The sequence below is a fragment of the Miscanthus floridulus genome, chromosome 17 (genome assembly GCF_019320115.1).
Source record: "Miscanthus floridulus cultivar M001 chromosome 17, ASM1932011v1, whole genome shotgun sequence".
Taxonomy (NCBI): domain Eukaryota; kingdom Viridiplantae; phylum Streptophyta; class Magnoliopsida; order Poales; family Poaceae; genus Miscanthus; species Miscanthus floridulus.
Window position 1 is genome coordinate 93,196,873 of NC_089596.1, and position 14,257 is coordinate 93,211,129.

General features: G+C 44.3%; 2 protein-coding genes across 2 annotated transcripts; both read right to left on the reverse strand.

Moving 5' to 3' along the window:
- Positions 1-6,037: 6,037 nt before the first annotated feature.
- LOC136518846 (protein S40-1-like) lies at positions 6,038-6,880 on the reverse strand. Its single transcript, XM_066512531.1, has one exon. The coding sequence runs from the start codon at positions 6,825-6,827 to the stop codon at positions 6,375-6,377; it is 453 nt and encodes a 150-aa protein (XP_066368628.1). The 5' UTR covers positions 6,828-6,880; the 3' UTR covers positions 6,038-6,374.
- A 688-nt stretch (positions 6,881-7,568) lies between these two features.
- LOC136515996 (protein S40-6-like) lies at positions 7,569-7,985 on the reverse strand. Its single transcript, XM_066509422.1, has one exon. It carries the CDS (start codon positions 7,983-7,985, stop codon positions 7,569-7,571), a length of 417 nt encoding a protein of 138 aa, XP_066365519.1.
- Positions 7,986-14,257: the final 6,272 nt, after the last annotated feature.

The following is a 14,257-nucleotide window of genomic DNA, read 5'->3' on the forward strand; positions in this document are numbered from 1 at the left end:
TAAAAAAACCAAACCCTAGATCTAGATCTACATGCACATAAAATATCCATAAAACTAACTAATTGTTCACTAAAATCAAGAAACATGAACCAAATAAGGGTATGATTTTGTTCCCCTACCTAATTTACCCAAGTACATTCAAAACTTGAGTCTAATTTGCTTCATAAATAGCTCAAGCACCATAGAAGAGAGAGAAAAGCAAAACTCTAATTACTCACTAATCAACTATTAAATTTTTTAAAAAAGGTGGAATAACATTTTCTAACCTTCTACAACCTCTCCATCAAAGGATTTGAGACCAAAATATTTTTTCCTTAGTAGAGCAATTTTTTAGAGGTGTCCAAGGTCTCTCCACCTTTCTTTCATGGGTTGGAGTGAGTGACCCGAGGAGGAAGAAGATGCTGCAGTTTGTTTTATATGTGGGTCATTTGTAGAGCCGGCTAGTGATTGAGCCGCCCTACAAATCACAGGTATTTATACGCAGGGCATTTGTAGGGACGGCTCAATCACCAGCCGCTCATACAAATAGCAACACTGGGGATGGCTAGTGAGTGAGCAGCCCCTACAAATCCGACTCATTTATAGGGGTGGCTCGTATCACCAGCCGTCCCTGCTGTTTTATTTGTAGGGGTGGCTGGTCTCGTGGCTCCCGAGCACGTCACTATAGGGGCGGCTCCATCACCAGACGCTCCTACAAAGAATTTCTCCCGTTGCTACAAACCATTTTTCACGTAATGTTAGGCTTGTATGGCCATGTTCGGCTTACCTTAAAGCCGACTTGTTTGGCTTCTTTTTTCAGCCGGAACAGTATTTTTCTCTCACAACAATTCAGCCAGAACAATATTTTTCAGTTAGTTTCAGTCAAATTTCAACAAATCGAACTGGACCTATATTTAAAGAAATGTAGGGCAGGGAACTGCATGTTATTTTCAGAAGCATGTCTTTGACGACTGCTTCAAAATATACAGTGAACAAAGGAACAATGACTGCGTACCAGAACTGGATCCATGCATTTGTTGCCATCTATGATCTATCGCCACAGTCTGCAGCATCCGAGCACCAGCGGAGGGACAAAAGGGCAGTAGACCTGTCTGAAAGTTTACTCCCAGCACATTCAGGACTTTTAACCATCTGAGTTTAATCTTAACGCCCATGTGCATGTAATTAACCGTTTTGTTTTTACGGTGCCGTAGTAGTAGTCATATAGTAGCACTACTCGGCTGGACATGTTTTTACCCTGAAATTGAACGGTAGAACTACTATTGAGAGATGGTAGCTGAGTCTGAAAGTTTTGGGGGGCATCGGGGGGAGATTTGTCCGGAACGGCGACCGTTGTTGATCTAATTCGGCTGGCGGAAAAAACGGATGATACCAATGCTGATGTTGATTTATTATGAAAAAAAAAAATTATTATTTTACTGAACCGAACAGGGCAAACAACTCATCCAGACAGACGACATGGGATTAATTTCTGCAGTGGTATGTGTGCGGCGTTACCGCTACGACAAGCAAGCCGGTCGCCCTGGCTCCCTGGATTTCCGGCCTCGGAAGCGTCCGTCCATCAATTGTTTTTCGGCAAAGCAATCCATCTTTGCATTAATTAATCGGTATGTTCAGTTTTTACCCCTCTTCTCTCCGTGGGGGATGTCGCTTTTGTTTCAGTTTTCTTCACGGACCTGCAGAGGAGCAACGCGCGAGCGCGGGAAGTGGTATTTTGTTTCAGTGTTCTTCACTTCTGGCAAAGTGGGCTAGGCCCAGCACTCGCAATAAAGACCATGCGGCCACGTAACTTCAACATTGGCCACGTCCTGGGCCTAGCCCACGATGCCGCAGGTCGATGACCGCCCAAATTTGCATGGGAATGTTACCGATTTTTTTTATTTTTTAGTCCTTATTTTGGAAAATATTCACAATTAAACACTGTAGCAGCAGTGCTGCTACAGTGGTTTCACGGGGGAGGCAGAGTCCCTGGGACCTATGCCAAACACCCTCAGTTTGTTGGTGGACCAACTGTATGCATGCATACTCTAACTACATAGTGCATTTACTCCTACAACATACACTCATCTTTTCATTATTTAGAGTATTATTAATTTACATTGCAAAAATAAAATATACTATCTCCATCCAAAATAAATATATAATTTTAGTCTTAAAAGTTTATAAGGTATTTTGTATATAATTTACATAGGAATAGTATAAGGTATTTTGTATATAGCAATAATCAATTTTTTTTTTATTTTTTATCAATAATTTGACCAATATTTTTTAACTAAATAAACCTTTTGATGCAACCGCATTCATGGTGATCAATTGTATACCAACATTTTGTAAATTTAATTGAATGTTGACCAGGACTATATAGTGCACAACTATAGTTGAATGTGAAAGATTTCTTTTTTAAGCATGCACTTCTTTTAAAGATGGAGGCAGGAGACATGCATGCTGCCTGCGTGTCAGGTTGCGTGCATGCTAGGAGGGTAGCTGCCAAAATGCCAGTGTTTGATGCATGCCTACGCTAGGACATGCGTGGGGTTAACGATGTACACTGCAAATGTGTAAACTTCATGGCGTGTTTAGTTTCAGAAAGTTGGAATTTAGGGTTACTGTAGCACTTTCGTTTTTATTTGGCAATTAGTGTTCAATCATGGACTAATTAGGCTCAAAACGTTCGTCTCGCAATTTTCCACCAAACTGTGCAATTAGTTTTTTTCGTCTACATTTAATGCTTCATGCACGGACCACAAACATTCGATATGATAGATACTGTAGCACTTTTTGAGAATTTGGGGTGAAACTAAACAAGGGCTCAATTACATAACATACTCCTAGTATCTAGTGACAACTACTTTAACATAACCTAAAGCTATAATTTATTTATGTTTTTACCCTTTTATCGAATTTATAAAGCTATAATTTTTTTTGAGATTTTTTTTTCTGCTGTAAAGCACAACAGTATTACTCACAAATGCTAAGTGGTTGTACGGGTCTATAAAAACAGCCTTTGAACTACTTTCTCCGTTCCTTTTTTTTAGTATCGTATTATATATCAAGGGATCAAACATACTTGGACTTTACTAAAATATACAAGAGATTACCTCTATCTCAAAAAGAATACAACTACATGTTGTATGGCAATTAAAGTGGTTCACGTTTGATCATGTTTCTAGTGAATGTTATTCTATTCACGACTCTAAATTAATATATTATAAAAATATATTTCATAACTGATATGATACTATTTATTTAATATCATAAATATCGATATTTATTTATTTATATTTAGTTAAATTTAAGATAATAAAATATAATATTATGTTAGAATTGTATTCTTTAATAAACGGACAAACACTTTGTGCTAGTAGGCCATCAGAGCTAGCTATTGCATGCACGCTGTTCTTAGGCTACGAGCTAGTACTCGAACTAGCATCTACGGATGAGGCTTTTGACTCCTTGGGGTTCGTTCGCAGAGAGGATGAGAGCCCACGAAAACATGCATGACATGTCTTTTTTCCTCATATGTTACGTGCCGGACCTCGGGGTCAGGATCTATCGACCTGTTTGGCCGTAGCTAATATGATTGTGGATTATTATTGTTGGCTGATTTGGTATAAGAGAAAAATAATGTTTTGACTGAAAATTTACGATCGTTTACGACCAAATGAACATGCTGTATAGCATCGAGGCCGAGGTCATAATTCGTGACGCTGAGGTGCCACGTCTGCATCCCGCCATCTGCCACGGTAACCCAAAGTTTGATGCTCGACGCTATGGCTCGGGGTGCTGAAACGTGTTACCTCGACGCCTTGAGTCACGGCGTCGAGCTCTAGGTCTGCAAACGAAAATAAAGGCTCAGCAGCCTAGATGTGAATATTTTTCAAAAAAAAAAAGACTAAAAAATAAAAAAATTGATTACCATGTTGCTGCGTATGCGTGTAACAGCAGCTCGTGTGTGTGAGTGTGACAGCAGCTCGTACAATTCTGTTTAAAAAGATTAAGCCTTATTCCAAAAAAGAAAGAAAAAAACTCATGCATCCGTACGAGTTCATGGCGTGATGACATCTACAAATTCCCATTCCTATGGAAGCGCATGCGTGGCCGGTTGCTATCGGAGCCCTGACCTTTTCCTCCGGGCTCGCGGAAATGCATTCCTTCAATCCATCCATCACTGGTGCCTCTTGTACACGCAAGCTGCCTAGCTTGGCTGCCCAAGTGCCCAAGACCAAGAGAGACCCCCAAATTATCAGCCAACCGCAAATTGGAGAGAAGGGATTGCTGGAAAGGAATTGCACGTTTGTTGTTGTTGCACGTCTGATGACTACCTCCTCCGTCTTGAGATACAATGATTTTTTCGGTCATCCGCAATCAAACCATCTAAGCTTAACCAAATTTGCTGAAAAAGTCTCAACATCTATCAGATAATAAAAGTGGTAAATTAAACTTGGTCAAGCTTAGAATAATTTGGCTTAGGAGTTAGGACAACTGCAAAAAACCGAGTATATTCTAGGTTAGAGGGAGTAGCTGTGCAGATACTCTAAGCAGGAAATTTTCTAGCGTAAGAATTATAAGAGGCCATTCATTAACTAAAATATCTTAAGTTATCAGTACACTTTGTATCTTCTCATTTTGGATATCAACCCGGTTCACAAATACTAGTTTTACTACTAATATTTTGTTATGATATATTTGTAATCAATGTATTAAATATCAGGCTAAACTATATATAAACTATAGCAGGATATAACAACGTCTATTTTATTTAACCGTTTTTACATAAAACATGAAGATTCTTAATTAAAAAAATAATTATGAAGACATGGAACTAATTAATTTCATGAAAATAAATACTCAAATCAATGGCGAAACCAGCGATTTTGATTAAGGGGGCTGGACAAATATGATGACATCTTTAAGTGTGATAAAATATACACAAGTGTATCTCTCAACGACTTTTTATATATTTTTACACTATTTTAATAAAAAAATGAGTGAATAGTTACTTTGTTGTGCTGTAAATTCAAATATCTATAGGGGTATTAAACAAAATCTACTGTGCTGGGGGGGGGGGGGGGGGGGGGGCAGGGCCCTGCTGGCCCCTCCCTGGTTCCGCCACTGACTCAAATACATGTTTAGGTCCTATTCATCACTTCACATTTGTTCAGTCAATCAACATACTCGTGAATATAACCAACACTCAACAGTAAACAAACTAAATAACTATTCAATGTTTCAATACACCATGCGTTAAGTAAAAAACACAATGGATAGGCATATAATGTAGTTATCTATTGTAGTGAGTGAATATTTGTCTCGGTCATAGAGGCGCTAAATAAATTCATGGCTAAATAGCAGTGTTTAGCAATGCTAAAGTTTTCTTAGCTATAATAGTGAAAACAATTGGCAATATTGACATGCCTGTAAAGAAGGTACAGGGACCTATTCAGATCCATATCTGAAACAAATTTATTTGTATTAGTTTTAGCAACCCGCTCGAAAAGAAGACTCGAAATCTTGAATTCGAAACTGTTGACTTAATTAAGACCACAAAAATGAAATGATTTATGTAGGAGGGAGTAGCCAATCAAGCGTAGCTGTGCCATTTGAGTGTAGCTCAACTGGCTAGATTTTTTGTGGTGGAACTACGTACATGTTCACCCGGATTCAAGTGGCTGACTTGATGCAGGAGTTCGTATTTTTCTATATTTATTCTAGAATATAACACTACTTTTTTTCACATGTAGAAGTCGTGCTCGTTGGCACCGATGTTTATATATATGACAATCTTAAAATCTTTCGGCACCTTTTTTTTGGAGGCACTTACTGAAGTGAAGTGTGTGTATGCGTTCATATGAATAAGGGTGCGTATATACGTGTGAGCATATGTATTGTGTTTTGGAAAAAAAAAAGATCATGCCTAGTTGTTTGCCACTTTGCCTTTCGGGCAAATGCTTTTATTGAACTAGGGTCTATTCTTTCCAAGGACCAACAATATTCTACTACAGAGTTCAAACAGTTCATGGAAAGTGAAACCAGCTGGTTACGTGTTTTCACGCAGCTCTTTTTTTTTTCCCCCTCGTCTTATGATTAGCCGAAATGCTAACAAACTTACAGCGCTACAATATACAACATTGATGCAGTACAATAGCAGCTGGCATTTTAATTATTCTTTTCAACTTTCACACCCTCATCAGTTTCTTAGCTAGCTATGTACAATTGTACATTAAATTTTACATTTTACATGAGCTAGCAAATTATCACACGAATCAACCGAGTGAACAGTTCGTCATCTTCTTCTACCCTTCTGGCTTCTGCTACGGGTGCTTGGCTTGCTGCAAACTTGTCGATCCATGCGACGCCAAACATATACTGCATGTTCATTCCTCGATGAATCTGGTCATCTTGAGCACGAGGTTCCTGACATCGCGGAGGTCCCGCCCTTTGAGCGTCCTCCCTTTGCCGGCGCACATGGAGTACGCCGCCGTCCGACCACCCACCACCAGCCTCCTCCGTGCAAGAAGAACGTGCGGCGGCACGATCACCAAACCGTCGCTAGTAGTCCCTTTCGCATCGTCGGTACGACGACCTTCTTCGTCGTCGGCGGCGGCGTCGGTTTCTTGATCAAACGTGGTGGTGTAATACTCCGACGCCGGCCAGGGACGGCACCGCCGCTTCCGGCGAGAGATCTCGACCGGAGCGGTGGCGGCTGGCCGCGGCGCGGCCGCCTCGGGACGAACTGAACAAGGAATAGGCTCCTCCTCGCCGCCGTTGGCACGGTCGTCGGAGCCGGCTGCAGGCCATAGGATTTCAGCTTCTTCGAATTCCTCCATGATATGATACGATACGATACGATGATGGCCTCGCCGTCGAGGACGGGCAGGGATGGACGTCCATAGCTGGCTGAATATATAGCGGTGTGCTTTGGAAGGAGACGGTGGCGTGTCTTGGCGAGCAAGCACTCTTCCTTGGGTGGGAAGACTACTGCAATGGCATTAGTGGGCACTGTGTTGGCCTGTTGGGTATACGCGACAAGGAAGGAAGGAGAGAAGGGGCCGGTTGATTTGGAGTGCGGTGCACCCCCTCTCGTGAGCTGCCACCTGGTATCTGCGGATGCTCCTCTCTGCCAGTTGGTTTGATGCTCGTGTATTGTGAGGAAGAGAGAGAAAAAAATATCGGACCCATTCGTTGAAAAAATAAGTCGAAATACTATTTCGGCTGATTTGTTATGAGAGAAAAATACTGTTTCAACTAAAAATAAGTTGAAAAAAGACAGATTATAAGATAAGTGAATAGAGCCGTCGTGCAGAACTCTGATTAGCAGCAGCACACAGTATCAACTCAGCTGGACAGAATTGTCACACGGCACTACTACTATTTATTGCTAGTATTTACAGATGATTAATTGTGTGCCGGAGCCGTCAAGAGAAAGGTAATAAGAGTCGTCTGGTTCAAATAATCCAACGCCCAAATCGGTAGCCTCCCATGTACTGATTTCCATTTAAATTGACCGTGAGTACAAATCGAGCTAGGTACACGGTACACCACAAATCCACCGTGCACGTGCGGCTACGTCACCCTTCAATGAAGCCGGTCATCCGGAGCACGTAGTCGCGGAGGTGGCGCAGGTCGCGCGCCCGCTTGCACGGCGGGCCGACGGACTCCCGCACCGTCCACGCCGCCGCCTCTGCCTCCTCCTCCCGCCGCCAGCCGCCGGCCGACAGCAGCAAGTGTGGCGGAACGATCGCGCTGCCGTTGTCGTCGTCATGGTCACCGCTGTCGTCCCTCGGCCTGCTACAGCGCCAGGAGCGGGCAGCCTTGGGGCCGGGAACGTCCACGGGCCGAGAGCGCGCTGCAGACGCGTCGGATGGCTGCGCCGGCTGCACTGGCAAAGGTGACAGGCTCGGCGGCGGCGGCGGCGGCTCGTGCGTGTGGCAGGTCTCCGGCTCCGGCCACAGCACCTCGAACTCGTCGAGCTCTTCCATTGCCATGGCAGAGATGGCGGAAGGGGGGCAGAGGCCGAGAGCACCGAGCGAGTGCGGCAAGAGCCGTACTTATACCGCGAAATTAAACCCCCAACGGGGTGGATCGGCGACTGCTAATTTGCTAGTCGTGTCTCGCGTCTTAAGCTCGGAATCGCGACGGATTTCGGCGAGAGCGACCGTGATGCTGACAGGGTGAACTCCGCACGCCTAGCGAAAGCGACGGCGGCGAGTGGGGGGGTGATCCCGTTGGCGCCATACCCCCGCGGACGCCGGACGCGGCGCCGGGAGAACACGCGTTTCCCAGCGACCCAGGCTACACGGCAACGCGCAACGGTGCTGATGATGCGCACAGCGCACGCCGTGTTGCCGCGTCGGAAAGGAACCCATCCTATTTGGTGGTTTGCGTATGCAAAGCACTGCGGCCACGTCTGAGATGCATGCAACAACGGTTCCATCGGGTGTTTTGGGCGAAATTTGGGAAGACCGGGTTTCCTATGAAATTTGCGTATTGCTAATGGTTGATTGCGTGGGCAAGTGGTGGTAATATGGCTTCGCATATAGCATGTTTGGTTCGCTACTTAGGGGAGCTTGGCTCGCATATACCAGCCAAGCTGCACAGGGACGGGCTCAAGACATGTAACAACTTGTTGTTTCGTTCATTAAATCTGGAGAACCAGGCTGGGAATATCATTTTATTTGGTTCACTGCACTAGAATACGTCATTAAATTGAAATGAAAATAGTACCAAGAGAATATTTACTTTGTTTAAATCGACTGCATACTAATTAATTTTATCACATTAAGTCTTAATCTATTTCGAAAGGAAAAAGTCTACATCACCCCCCACCTTTCATACTTGGTCTACTTCACCCCCTCAACTATGAAACCGTCTGTTTTACCCCCTTAACTTTCCAAAACCATCTATTTTACCCCTGGACGGTTTTCTGGCAGCGGTTTGCTACAGTAACAGCAGATTTGCTACAGTAACGGTGGCTGCTACAGTACTCGATGGTTTGAATCCCTTTTATTTATTTATTTTCGGTGAATCTTTGAAAAATCACAGTAAATCATAGAAAAATCATAAAATAAAAAATCTAATTTTGTTGGACTCCACATGAGTAGATCTATATAGTGAATATATAATACGGTATGCTTTAGTATAAATTTTTTTACTGTAGCCTTAGATTAATTGGAAAATCTAATTTTGTGTGTAATTAATTGGAATAATTCATAGTTGTAGCTTCTATGGTCCAATTGTGGTAAAATTTTTATGGCACGCTAATTATTGTATGCTTGAACTATAGTAAAAATTTCGTACTCATTGGACTATGTATAACTTAGTTATAGATAAATTCTAATTAATTACAGACAAAATTGGATTTTCCAATTAATCTAAAGCTACAAAAAAAATTTTGTACTAAAGCATACCGTATTATATATTCACTGTGTAGATCTACTCATGCGGAGTCCAATAAAATTAGATTTTTTATTTTATGATTTTTCTATGATTTACTGTGATTTTTCAAAGATTCACCAAAAATAAATAAATAAAAAGGGATTCAAACCATCGGGTACTGTAGCTTTAGATTCAAACAGACGGTTTTGGAAAGTTCAGGGGGTAAAACAGACGGTTTCATAGTTGAGGGGGTGAAGTAGACCAAGTATGAAAGGCGGAGGGGTGATGTAGACTTTTTCCTATTTCGAAATATACTAATACACCATAAAACATACTAATTGTTGGTTGATATCATATTTGCTTGCTAATATATTGCATCCCTAGAACCTAGTAGCTACGAGAAATGTTTCATTTTTGTTTCCCAAAAGCCAGACTCAGGGCTGCTTTTGTATGGCGAGACATTAACGGCTTGTTTGGTTTGACCTTGCCTGAGGTGCTCCGAGCAGGTACGTCCAGGCGTTGAAAACGAGACACCTGGGATGGATGTCTGAGTCAGACAACTTTATGGGTCCTTGAACCAAACATGGCCATCAAATTCGGGGCCTGTTTAGTTTCTCCCAAATCCAAACTTTGACACTATGCAAAAAGAAGATTCTCCGTCACATCAAATTTGTGGTACATGCATGGAGTACTAAATGTTGGCGAAATCAAAAACTAATTGCACAGTTTGGTTGTACTTTGCGAGACGAACGTTTTAAGCCTAATTAGTCAACGTTTGGACAATTATTAACAAATAAAAACAAAACGAAACTATATGTTAGTCTCACGTATTAATATGTTAGCCTAATTAGTCAACGTTTGGACAATTATTAACAAATAAACACAACGTTTGGACAATTATTAACAAATAAAAACAAAACGAAACGGTTAGAGAAATGCAGCTGCTGAATTCTTGATAGCTAGTCTCACGTACATAGTCTAAAATCATGTGAAAGTATGATACGAAACTATATGTTATGACCTAGTGCTTAAAAGCTAATATTTATTAGAAAAGTTCTCTTAAAGCTGAGGATGCCCTAGGTCGAGTGCCAAACACGCGAGACAGCAGTGAGCTCCCAGCACTCGGCACGTGTCACTTTCAAAATCATTGTTTATTTTGCTTTTGAATAACTCTTGTCATCCCCAAGCTTTGAATCGCGAATCCGAGTTTTCTTTAGGAACTTCAGACTCTGCACCTTTTCTGCAACCTGGGCTTCAGAATAAGGGCCCGTACTAATTGGGCTTTTATCTAACCGTGCGATCCAATTTGGCGACGCGACTGGTCGAGCACGGCGGAGTCTTGGGCCGGTCCGCCTTTGATCTGCCTGGGCTTATGGCGTCCGCGTCCGCGTCCGTGTGAAACCCTTTTTTGCTTGCGCGCGGCGCAGAATGCCGCGCCACGTCTTCGTGAACACCTTTTTCGTGAAAGTTGTTCCTTGGTTGCTTGGTGGTATACCTAGTTCTTTTCAAACTTCTGAGACCATCAATTTGACAATATTTAGTGGCAGGGAGCGCACCATCTCATATTCAGACGTTGAGGCGGGGTTTACAATCCCATAGAATCATAATCTTTGTGCTTCGATCTTCCCAATGTATCATATCATACGAAATTACGAATAGGATGATCTATGTTCTATACATGGAAAGCAAGTGTGCGAATGGGATGATGTGTGTTCTATACATTGGTGGTTCGGCGTAGAGTAGAGACAAACGTGAACTGTATCTCCGCGCACGATCAGATCAGTTGCCCATTGGGTGCCATCCCTGCGACTCTTTTTCTGCCGTGCCTTCATTTGCTCTTTTGTGGGATATATACTTACTATACATAGAGTTGGGATTTAGACAGTGCCATTTGAGAGGAGGCCGTGGTACTGGTACGGTCTCTTGCATTGGCACGGACTAAAATACCACACGAAACGTTTTAGGTCGTGCCGGGCTGGCACAAATGTGAGGACCGTGTCGTGTCAAGGGTCTCAGCACAATGGGTTGTATGGTCTTGTCTGAAATTTGGACTGCGCTTGGACTGGCACGCTAATAAAATGGCACATAAGTAAATCTACAACGCTACAATCTATTTTTCTAGTCTTTATTATGCTACTTCAATTCATATGATCTTTGAGTAGATAATGAAAACCATTAAAACTTTCACGAAAATGGTAGTGTCGGGGTTGTGACCCCAGGTATCTTAGGGCACCGACAAGTTAGCAGGCCATGCGGCCCACAACTCGCCGGTCAGCGAAGGCCCGGCCCAACTAAGCCGAATGCATCAAGGCTAAGGTCGACCACGACCCCTCCTCTAGCCTTGACCGCACGACGCTCACACACGACCTCACCCTCGTCAGGACCCCCAGGAGGGACGGGAGAGGTCGAGCCCAGCCCAGCGCGCCCATTCTGACAGGAGCAAGCATGCCATGCTGACCCCACGAGGACCAAGAGGACAACAGTCACCTCGGCCCGGTCCAACACCACCCCTGCTCCATGCCGCACCGATGAGACAACACCAAACCACGGTGGCAACGGATACGATACCCACCGTCCAAATACGGACCGACTAGACACTTGTACGATGCCACCCACTATGGGATGTGATCCATGACAAGGGACTCGACGAAAAGGCCATCCAGACTGGCAGAGTGCCCTGACCCCGACGATCGGGGTCGTGGCTCTTAATCCCGTAAAGCCAACAGGCGAACGACGACCCGAGGCGGTTACCTACTTCGGGTACAATGCCCCTAGGAACTAGGAGACGATGACGAAGACCACGATGGACACCGTGTTGCACAGGACAGTTGACGAACCGCCATCGAGGCTACTGTGCCGCCACGGCCGGCACAGTAGCACCATGTCACATCCTGCCGCAACGAGGCCAGAAGACGATGACGATAACCATGACTGAATGAGCACCAGGAGACGGCGTAGCTTGCAAGTTAGTTAGGCTCTTCCTCAGACTCTCGACCCTTCGGTCGGGAGAACCTCCTATTTGTATAAGCCCTGGCCCCGGACTCTCTATAAGGGCAGCCAGGGCACCCATCTCGAGAGGATATTCACATCCTCTACCATTTCATGCATTCACCATTGTAGTAGGGCTCCTGTAGCTTCTCTTCGGGGAGCCCTTCGCCTATCATAGGTCCTTCCACCTCTTCCACCTTTCTTGTACCCCATATTATAAGAACTTCAGAGTATTCAAGCGAGGAACATGCACTTGATCATCTATGTGACTGGACGTAGGGCTCTGGTCTGAAGCAGTATAAATCCTCGTGTCTATTGGATGCTATCCTCGTCTTTGTAGAGCAGCACGATAATTGTATAAGTTTATTAGTCCGGTTTACAAAACACTGAGGGGTAGATACATAATATTATACTCCGTATGTCACAAGTGAATAAAAAACCTAGCAAAGATACTTTAAGGGCAATGCTTGACTAGCACGGTAGGATCGGAAGGAGTGTTGGCGTGCCATTGGCCATACTTGACCGTAGCAAGGACTTGTCTCGTGTCATAGCGGCACGGCTTGACTGCCTCGTGTGGCTAGAGCGAGGTCACATTTCAAAACTGCACGACTCGGTGATGCTGCCAACGACCTGGAACTTATGGAAGGAGCGCAACGGAAGGGTGTTTGACGGGATGTCTCTCCTGTCGCACCAGCTCTTCCGGCAAAATCGTGGGGGATATCGATTCGTGGATCGGCGCCGAGTTCGCGGCGTTGTCGCCAATGTTTGCTAGTATCGCATAGAGACTAGCCGGTTGCCGCACTTTAGTCGCAAAACTTGTTTTGAAAATCAAACTCTTGCGCCTTCCGTGGACCGCCTTGCGGTCTTTGCTCCTGGGTTCCAGTGACATCTCGCCGTACGGTTCTCTAGGAATTGTATCACTCTATTTTTCTCCTTAATCTCGAAAAAAAAAGAGCCTACAGTATGGACTAAGTTCCACCCTCTATATAAGAAACTGTTTTGTCGTCTTTCAAATATGTTGGCGTTATTTTTTTTTTTGAGCAAAAAATATGTTGGCGTTAACCTTTTGCATCATCCTAAACATAGACTGTTCACCGCACAGCCCACAGAAAATAATGTTGACAATAATGCCTAGAGCACAGGTGGATGGATGGCAAAGTCCACACTCCACTACATCTTTGTTTCCGCTACAGTTTCAGCTATCGACTTGTCACCGGGCCTTTGCTTTTTATCTTCTTTGCTGATGCGGCTCCTTTCACGTTCCATTCCGGTGAAACTTCCTTTCTCCCTGACAATAGGCTGATATCCTGATACTGTATCACGCTCACGCGTTCGACATTTCCCCAATCCAAGCAATCTCTCCATCTCGTAGAGTGGGGTTCTTTCTTCACAGATGCCAAATATAAAGCGCAGGCGTGTATTACATAGAGTAGCATGTTCACTTTCTGACTGTCTGCATCATTGGCTCATTGCTGGTGTATTGTATGTGCAGCAGATAACCCCGAGCTCTGCTTTACCTGTCGAGAAAGAACTGTGTAGTATCTGTTCATTCAGTGGAGGCCTTTGGTGGTTTCGTGTAAAAAGGCTGAGCTGGTCTGGCTGCTCACCTCAGTTGTCCGAGTCACGTACACACATGACGCGCCATGCACGCTGCTCGCGGTCGCCGCCCAACAGTCCCTGGTCCAGCAGCGAGCGGGCGGATCGATCGGAGCGTCGGAGCAAGACGCGCAACATTCTCGCTCGGGGTTCAGTTCAGGCTTCAGAGTTCAGACGATGGATGGAGATCGATCGCTGCAGTCCAGGTCCAGTCCAGTCCATTAGAGTAGCGCCACACACGGCCGGCCGGAACGCGGCGTGGAGGCGGCGGCAGAAGCGTCGTAGGAGCGGTGCCAAG